At 34.4% G+C, this 10151-nt stretch overlaps 1 protein-coding gene across 1 annotated transcript; it reads left to right on the forward strand.

Annotated features, from left to right (window-relative positions):
* Positions 1 to 2868: 2868 nt before the first annotated feature.
* On the forward strand, positions 2869 to 5010 carry LOC145168526 (uncharacterized). Its single transcript, XM_079087319.1, has 8 exons — positions 2869 to 3099; positions 3190 to 3283; positions 3508 to 3627; positions 3739 to 3787; positions 3890 to 3989; positions 4065 to 4126; positions 4390 to 4448; positions 4695 to 5010. Exons 1-8 carry the CDS (start codon positions 2948 to 2950, stop codon positions 4797 to 4799), a joined length of 741 nt encoding a protein of 246 aa, XP_078943445.1. The 5' UTR covers positions 2869 to 2947; the 3' UTR covers positions 4800 to 5010.
* Positions 5011 to 10151: the final 5141 nt, after the last annotated feature.

The following is a 10151-nucleotide window of genomic DNA, read 5'->3' on the forward strand; positions in this document are numbered from 1 at the left end:
TCTTAAGCTTTAGTTCATATCAAAATATGAACTAAAGAGAGAATAAAGAAAGCAAATGTTCTTCAAATGTTAAAGAAAAAACTAGAGAGAAGTGGATGGATGAAATCATGATATGGTTTCAACATGTGAAAGATAAACTAGCTTTTCCAAACACTTAACCACTTTTGATTAGTCATTAACCCATGGGTCTTAACACCTTAAGACCCATGCTTCATGACATAAACTAGCCATGCTTCAAAGGCATGATGCAAGTATTAAAAAAATCAAAAGCTTCCATTTCTTGTCTCTCACTCTTGCCTATGGTTTTAAGAAAGAAAGGAAGAATTTTTATATTCCATTATTTTATAAGTTATAAACCTTAACTTTTTAGTAAAAGATAAAAAGTCCTTATGGTCCAAAATGTTGTACATTACTTAATAAATCATACCATATGATATATTATGTTACTTGCTAATGGAAATTATTATTTCCCAGAAATAAATAATTCCAATTAATTATAAGAGTTTATTGAATACTTATTAAAATCAATTTCTAATAAATAATCAATTATATCAAGTTGTTGTTAGTGTAACCCTTTAGGATCATATATTATCTAGCAATATCATTTTATAATTTTTATTACTCAATCTTAGTTCTCATCGTACAACGAATGAGAAGGCAAACGGGCAACAAGTTGCGCCGCTAGGCCTTTTTGTATGGTAAAGCCAATTCTTTTGAAGACTACATCCATAAATCTAGGGGATATAACATTGCTATGTATGATCCGTTGTATTATACTAAGAAGCTCCACCGCATTCGACGCAAGGATACCAAACATATCAAATGCAAATGATATAAACATGTTTTGATTTTCCATGAAAGGTTTCTCATGTTTGGTGACCTTGCATGTAGCAGCTTTTAATGCAGCCTGTCCCGCCGTGAAACCCCCAGCCCTCAAGCCTACAAGTAGGGATACCCCTGTAAGGTCCACACATGCATGTTTCCCTCCAACTCATCGAAAAATCAAAAGTCAGCCAGTCTAAGGGTTGACCTTCCTTCTGTCAGGTCAGTCAAGAAATTCACAGGAGCTTCTTTCTTGGCGGAAACCTCGTCACACTTACATATGTCGACCAAAACATCCCTAACCATATTGTGCCTATATATTGAACCCCGGGGAGTTCTTTGAAATATGTTCTTTGTATGCTTCTTTTGACCTTCCTTCTGTATTTTATAATGACTATTGGGCATATATATCTTTCAATATGTTCTTTGTATGCTTCCTTTAACTTTATGGTTCTTTCTTTTAAATTTTACACATATTCCAATAGTGTAGTCTTCACAAACTTTTTTTTACCTACAACAATTTTGTGTGGTTTTTCAACATATCCCAATCTTTTTCATGGGGAAAAGCATTCTGATTAATAAGCCTCTGATATTCGCTTTGTGTTGATTTTAAAACATCGACATCAGATCTCCAACTAGCCAGACTGTTCAACTTACATTTGTAGATGTTGAAAGCGTTACATTTTCTTTTGAAGTTCTTTCCATTTTGAATTCACATGTTTCCTTGTTCTATCCGAACCTACCACTTGAACATTAAAATGTTCTAGAACCTACTCTTAAATTCATCTGACCGTTATTGCTTTCCACATAGCTTATCTTTAGAAGCGTCGCCATACGCCTTAGCCAAAACGACTTCTTCCTTTTCCAATCATTTATTTGTGTTTTTTCATTTTGTATAATCATGTGTGTTCTCGGGAACGGGTTTAGGGTCTTCGCTTATTTTATAGTTTTGGACAGGAGTAGGTTCGTCAGTAGATTCTTCGAATTCTAAGTTTTGAGCATTATGAAATTAGGAGACCTTAGGAGGAGAACATTGGTATTGGGTTTCCAGAACCGTTTGAGAAGACTACATTGTATTGATTATAACATATTTGGTTGTATAATTGTTGCATTGGGGCTTGATTATATTTTTGTTGATAGTTTGTGTATTTTGGATAGTGTGAATTTTGGGTTTCCTAAACATAAAATAGAAAATCTTGATTGGTGTTTTTATTTTTTCGATTGCATCTTTAGCCAGAACTGTCTTATTTAGATTAGCCACGAGAACCTAGTGTGGAATTGGATTAAATTGGAATAGAATTGGAGAAGTGTGGAATGGAATTAAGAGGCATGGAATGGAATTAAAGCTAGAGATATGTATTTATATTGAATTTTTTTTATAAAAAATAATAACAATAGTAATAATAATAAAAAGTTTGATTGGTTAATGTTGAGAGAGAGAGAGAGAGAGAGAGAGAGAGAGAGAGAGAGAGAGAGAGAGAGAGAGAGAGAGAGAGAGAGAGAGAGAGAGAGAGAGAGAGAGATATGCACATATTCTCCAACCCATCAGGTTACCATCCATGACCCCTGCCACTTCTCGGATTCGTAGGTACCGGCGGTCTTCTCCTCCACATTGAAGCCGACTCCGTCCACCCTTATACTAACATCTTGTCCAACTATTTTTTTTAGTGCAAACAAGTTTTTGTTTTGTGTAAACACTGTTAAATCATGTCTGTTATATGAAAGAAAAATTGACAATTTTAATAGTATTTATCGACATAAATCTCCCAATCTTGTCGTGTATGTTTACATAAATCAAATTTCATCTATAGACCATAAAATTATAACATTGTAATTTTGTTAATACGTTTACATAAATCAAATTTCATCTATAGACCATAAAATTATAATTGTAATTTTGTAAGCACCGATGACTAAACTGTAAAGCATATGTTATAACGGGCCGGGCCCAAATCAAAACCGTTGGTTAACAGTTTACAGTTAACTAATCTCTTTTGTTTGGGCTTGGATGAACTGAAAGTTCTAAAATTTGGTGCGATAAACCCAAACACACACTGATGTTTAAGTAGTTTTGGGGTAAAACCAGAAGAGATCGAGGGAGCAATCGGATTCGGATCAACCAACAATGGCGGAGGATTTGGTGTTGGACACAGCGATCAGAGACTGGGTGCTCATACCGTTATCGGTAGTCATGGTTCTCATCGGAGTACTTCGTTACTTTGTCTCCAAGCTCATGCGTACTACTCAATTGCCTGATGCCAAAATCATCAAAGAAGGGTTAGTTAAAAAAATTCTGTTTCGATGAAATATGTAGCGATTTTCCATAAGCTATCTATGAATTTGATTTTGTTCTTTGTAAATTGTTAGGCAGCTCATAATTAGGGCCAGAAACCTACGAGCAGCTGCTAATTTCATACCTCCCAAGGCGTTTCGTGCTCGGAAAATATATTATACGAATGAGGTATGCCTTTTTATTTGATCTAAAACTGTTTTCTCTTTGATTTTTGGTTGTATCTAATTCTCGTATAACTATGTTTGGGAACTCAATACCACGTCGCAGTAAAATGTCCTAATCTCCTAATCCACATGAGTTCTGTGAGCTTGGATGCCAATTACAAGCCTCAGATTTATTTGGACTGCATATGATAATCAGCATATCAGATGACATTGTTCTTGGTTTTACAGGAACACGGTTTACTTCATGTTCCCAAGGGTCAAGCTCAGAATCCACAGGCACAAATGCTTTCTGACCCAAACATGGCCATGGATATGATGAAGAAGAACCTCTCAATGATCATACCACAGGTATGTATGTCGTTTTAAAAATCGTTAATCAGTGACCATAGTTTTTTCAAACAAATGTTCAACCTACTCTATATGGGATCTGATCCTATTCCTCTTTCCCTTCTTGGCCAGACCCTCACTTTTGCATGGGTTAACTTCTTCTTTTCGGGGTTTGTAGCAGGTAATGCTCCCTTTTTGAGGATTTATCCTTTTCAATAAAAAAAATTAAGATATTGGTTGGTTTGTTTACTTTGTTGTTATGGTGATTCCTGTGTTTATCCAGCAAAGATACCTTTTCCATTGACTCAGAGGTTTAGATCCATGTTACAGAATGGAATTGACTTGAGTACTGTTGATGTCAGCTACGTTAGCAGTCGCTCATGGTATGCCTTTTTTCTTTTATTAATAAGTTATAAATTTATGATGATAATTCATAATTGTTTGTTTTTATTAATCAGGTACTTCCTTAATCTGTTTGGATTAAGAGGCTTGTTTAGTCTCATTTTGGGAGAGGAAAATGGTTAGTAATTAGTCTCCTTTATTGCACTTCCAACTTCTCTGCATTTATTACAGGAAAAGGAGGGCATTTACGTCTTTTCCATGAGTCCTTGTTTCTCCTTTTTTGGGCAGGACAAATAATTGCAATTTTTGTCGAATTTACATCAGTTAAATAATCTGTTATGTTCTGTCATGTCAGTTATTCTTGAGGACACTAATACCTTATTTTGCTATTGAGTTTTATAAAAATAATAATAATAATAATAATAATATTTAATAATGCAGCTACTGATGATACACAGCGAATGATGCAAATGAGTGGATTTGGCTTTGATCCATCCAAGGTATAATAAATATTTGAATGGGGTTTCTTTTTTATTCCTTTTTTAGTAAAAATAGCAACATACTTCAGTTGATTTGTTATTATAATGTCATACTTCCATTTCTTTATATTAAAAGCATTCTACTTTAAAAGGTCTACCTGATTGTAGCAATGTATGTGATCCAAATAGAAAAAAAAAATCAATTTTCAGCGTAAAAATAGATTTTTCAAAATATAGACTTTGATTTTGATTTTGCTGTAAATGCAGAGTTTGGGTGCAGAAAAAGATGGTCTAGACATAGTTCACCATGAGTGGGTCCTACCCAAATTCGAGCAACGTGCTGAAGCTGTACTAAGAAAACGGCTAGCTTAGCTAGGTTACATAGGTTACTATGTTTTTTTTTTTTTCCTTTTTTTAACAATTACCACTTTCGTAAGTTTTATTGTCTTATGACTAGTATTCAATCTTTAGAATAATTTTTTTTTGGGGTTTGATTGTATTTTTTTAGAACAGCTTACATAGGCAGCCTGTTCTATTTCTAAATCTATACTTTTGTCAACAATGGGATTTGAACCATTAACCTTTTGATTGTCTTGATAAGTGCTTTTTAGTAACAATAACAATAACAATATTCGGTCATTAGGATGATGTTACATGTAGATCGTTTTACCTTCATCTAAGGTAAAGATGTTGCTTTTATAAAGATGGCATGCAAAATAAAATGTTGGGAAAATTCAATGATAAACACACGAATGACACAAATTTAAGGTACGCATATAAAAAAAAAAAAAAAAAAAAAAAAAAAAAAAAAAAAAGTGGTTTGTATGATCAGTGTGATCGTGCCTATGACTGAAGTAGAGAGTTTTATTGATAATGTAATTAGGGTTTACAATTACATAGAGATCCATATATAGAGAGAACTCGGGCCTAAACTGTGCAACTCATTTAAAATTGTTCAACTGTAGTTTCAATACACATTTTATGCTAAAAGAATTATAAAATTACATAAATGGTAGTTTATAAAAAGTCTTATGTTTAGTCTATAATTTTTTTTTTCTTAAACAGAATCTTGTATGGTTGGTCCTTAACTTATGTAAAACAACTTTTGTACATTTTATTTTATTCCATATTTTTATTTTTAGAGAAAATTACAAATTTAACCAAATACATTAATTACTTTGTGGAAAATAGCAAAAAAAAAACCAAAATTTCATTTTTAGCCACTAAAATCGCAGATGGATATAATCCATCTGTGATTTCGTCATGCCATCCGCGAACGTACAATTGGCTAAAGCACAGGCGTGCTTTAGCCACTTGTACGTTCGCATGTGGTTTTTTTTTTTCGATGTATATATACCCCTTTTCCAGCCTAAAATTGCAGATGGACTATGTCCATCTGCGATTTCCTCTCTATTCACCTGTGATTTTGTGATTTTTTTTGTTTTTTTTTATTATTTTGACTATAAAATTGATAGGGTTTGACTAGTAAACAACCTTATTATATATAAACATTTTCAAAAAATTATCATTTTTGTTGTTATTTATTTGGAAAATTTGTTTAAAACGTCTCTAAAAAAATGAATGAATATTTGGTTTGCATTGTAACTGGCGGGAGGCGGAAAGAGAGAGGAGAGAGTTTCTCTAAAAAAGATAGTGAAAAATAAAAAAAAAAGTTTTTATACAAAATAGCTAGGAAATCGCAGATGGAATGTAGAAAATCACAGATGGACTATTCCATCTGCAAACGTACAAGTGCCTAAAGCACATATGTGCTTTAGACATTTGTACATTCGCAGATGGAAATGCGAAATCACAGATGGGCTTAATCCATCTGCGATTTTAAGGGCTAATTTTGTAATTTTGGTTTTTTTGGCTATTTTCCACAAAGCAATTAGTGTATTTGGATAAATTTGCAATTTTTTCTTATTTTTATATTTAAACCATTTTTATACACTTTATTTTACTTTAGATTTATTTTTTTAATATTTAAACCTTTTTTTAGTTAAAGAAAAAAATAAAGCTACCCCACCACCTCCATCCTAACCACTACTTCATTCATCTCTCTTCTTCGATAGCCCTCCACCACCATCACCACCTCCGCCCAATGCCACCACGGTCCACCACTGTCCAACAACCACAATTTCAAGGGAAAAAACGTCATCATCTATTTTCACACCAACCTAAACTCAAATTGGAAAAATTAAAGATCCAAAAACAAATCAAATAAATCTTACCAACCCAAAGAAAAATCATAAAAATCTCATAATCTAAACACAAACTTAATTGGAACACTTTGGCTGAATAACAAAGATGTATCATAAATACTCGAATTATCCTTTTCAGATTACCATTACTTCTAATGGTGCTTATGCTTCTATTTGAAAAGCATGTCATGACGTCCAGGCGTGACACCGCTTCCACGAAAACATCCTTACATCGCAGCAAGGCGTGGTGCATGCCATGGCACAAGTTTTTTCCAAGGCATGTTTTTTTTTTTTTTTTGCTTTTTTGCTTTTTTGCTTTTTTTATTGGACATGAAGTTATTGAGTTTTTGTTAACTTTTTTATTATAAGATATTGATATAACATTTCTAAAACATTGATACGTTTTATATAAATATATATATAATGATGTTGTGCTTTATGTATACAAAGTTCTCGCCTTAAGTCATGCCATAAAAACGTCATCACTAGACATGACTCGTAAAAGCTTAAGGCTTGATATTGCCGTCACGTCATGCCCCATGCCATTCAGGACCTTACCCTTTTCTTTTCTGAATACCACTGCATCAAAATGTTGACGGAGAAGGAAAATACTATGGCGCAGAGATAATGTCACATGCTAGGCAATAAGGAGTTGTAAGGCAAGACGAAGGTCTAATATTGAGATGACCCCCCATCATTGATGTAGCAGATCGTATAACGAAAACTTCTAGAAAAAAGTGAGTGTGACGTTAGCGGTGATAAAAGAGGGCCAAGGGTGAGACGAGCGTGACGTTAGAGTTGATGGACGTAGTATGGAGAGAAAGAAAGAGACACTAAGAGATGTAGAGAGAGATGGGTGGGGGTTGCTTTATTTATTTATTATTATTTTAAAAATAGAATTAGTTTAAGAAAAATGTAAAATAAATTAAAAAGGGTATAGAAGTCATTTTACATGAGTTAGGAACCGACATGTAAGACATTGAAACCATAAGAACCGTTCTAAGAAAACATAATTAGGGACGATACATTTAAATTTGAGACACTGCAATGGTAATTTATATAATTTTCTCTAAAAGAAACTAGTGGCGTCTTGGTTGAGATGTAGTCATTGTGCTAATGGACCTATGAAAAGGTTCTCTCCATTGCTTTTGTATAACATCCCAAAATTCAACATTTTTTTAATAATATTCGGAGTATAAGTTTTACTAAAATGTATTGTTCATAATCATTAATGAATCATAAAATTATTATATCACGTCACATTAACATAATCATCATAAAATATGAAAGCTAAGTCTTTTTTGAAAATCATAACATAACATAAAATGGATAAACTATATGGAATGACCCTCCGACAATGTCGAGATATCGCAGTCAAGCCAACACCTTCCCTGAAAGTTATGTAACTGAAAACATAAGGTAACATCTGTAATCCCAAGGTTTAGTGAGTAAACACAATACTTACTCATTATATAGATCATATGCAATACATAACTTAGCACATAACAACAAGCAATAATTCACATATTACTTTACATTCTATCACAAACATATGCTAGCATACTCCTAACCACTATGCGACTAGAACTTCCCTCTGAGAAGCTATTCTCTAGAAGCACAGATCATCCGATCAAATTTCGCTCTGAGAGGCTATTCATGACATACTATAATGGCACAAATAGAACTTCCATTTTAGAGGCTATTCTCTAGTTATACCGATCATCTCGACCACACTTCCCTCCGAGAGGTTGTTCGTGGTTATACATAACATAATCACATAGTACATGTAATAAGGAATTTTGTGATAACTCACCTGAATAGAAGATAAGATGAAATCTACAAACTCAAGCTAGTGGTATCAAGTCTTCCCCAAAACTACACAATAAAGCATCCTAATTTAACAATTAAGGTAAAATACTAAAATACACCTCCTTATCAAGTCTAGGTCCAACAAATAACCAATCTATGGGAAAAAGACCAATTTGCCCCCAGGATCCAAACCCAACACAGTTGTAACATCCTAAAAAGCGTAAGGTAAAAATTTCATTTTTAATTCAACCATTAAAACACCATTTAGTATTACCAATCATTTAAAGGTATAATAATGTAAAAACAGTTATCAGAGTACAATCCTAAAATCATAAGGTTGCGGAAACATGGGTAGTGCAGTCACGTCGGGCCCTTCTCTTTTGTAGCGGAAGTACCTGAATCCATAAACAATAAACCGTAAGCACAAAGCTTAGTGAGTTCCCCCAAAATACCCCATAACATACAAACAGTGCTTGCATTCCCCTTCGTTTTATTCCAACCGGATACTGTCAAGCATATATGGGTGCTTGCATTCCCCTTCGGTCTTTTCAAACCGGATACTGTCAAGCATATCTAGGTGCTTGCATTCCCCTTCGGTCTATTTCAACTGGATATTGGGTCTATTTCACCCTACCACTACCACATAATACCATAACAAAAGAATCCAAAGACATCAAAAGAATACCTGCATAACAAATGATTATCATGAAGACCATCATCACACTACAAGCATAAACTAGTGGGCCAGTATTGGTGCTTTCGACCCACAAATATAGTGAAAGAAACTCACCTCGCCGACAAAATCCACAATTAACAGCTCACACAGCCAACGAACGGGTGCCATACACCTCCTAACAAACCATACAAGGTAAACCGTTAGTCCGCCTTCTAAAAAAGGCAATTTGACCCAAAGTCAACTCCACCAAAAGTCAACACTCAAAGTCAACAGTCAAAGTCAACAGTCAAAGTCAAAGTCAACAGTCAACATTTCCATCAGTTGACACTCACGTCGTGACCTATCCTTGGTCACGTTGTGAGAACGCACTCGACCAGATTCCAACTCAACTTGCTTCAACTCAGTTAACTCGGTCCCGGATGACCCACTCAGTAGACCTCATGACGTGAACCTTCCTTGGTCGCATCGTAAGATCATTCAGTCGAACAATCGCGTAGAAACCATTCTCACATCATGACACTCCCCGTGTCACGTCGTGAGCCACGTCTGATGCTAAATCCTAATGTTTTATGCCCTTAATTCATTAAGTCATCCATTCCAACTTTTGAAAGGGCTTTCATACATTAAAAGCAACATAAAAATCTTTGCTTTATGGACAAGCATGTCTTGAACTTCATTAGGTCAAAATGGTGAAAATGAGATCCAAATCTCATTCATGGGACCAAAACTCAACCAAACCATAGATCTAGCACACCAAACCTTAAAGGTACCTCATGGATCCATAAAGTTGCCAACTTTATGGAATCCAACCACTCAAACCACCTCCAACAAGAAGAAAAAGCATAAAATTCTAGATCTAAAAGAAACATAAAGGTTGGAACTTGAGGACTTACCATGGTCCAAGGTATGATCTTTAAGGTGGTGAGGGATCTTGCTTGCTGGATCTAAGCACCAAGAACATCTTTTTCTTCTTCAAAGCACCAAAATATTCATAAACTGATGGAAGAGGAGAAGGGAGGCTTAAAATGATTAGGG

Source organism: Lactuca virosa, chromosome 1, assembly GCF_052849685.1.
Source record: "Lactuca virosa cultivar CGN04683 chromosome 1, Lactuca_virosa_CGN04683_v6, whole genome shotgun sequence".
In the NCBI taxonomy this organism is placed as follows: domain Eukaryota; kingdom Viridiplantae; phylum Streptophyta; class Magnoliopsida; order Asterales; family Asteraceae; genus Lactuca; species Lactuca virosa.

Coding starts and splice junctions, on each gene's coding strand:
- LOC145168526 (XM_079087319.1), top strand. CDS start 2,948: ATGGCGGAGGATTTGGTGTTGGACACAGCGATCAGAGACTGGGTGCTC. Junction 3,100..3,189: donor GCCAAAATCATCAAAGAAGG/GTTAGTTAAAAA, acceptor GTAAATTGTTAG/GCAGCTCATAATTAGGGCCA. Junction 3,788..3,889: donor CTTTTCGGGGTTTGTAGCAG/GTAATGCTCCCT, acceptor GTGTTTATCCAG/CAAAGATACCTTTTCCATTG.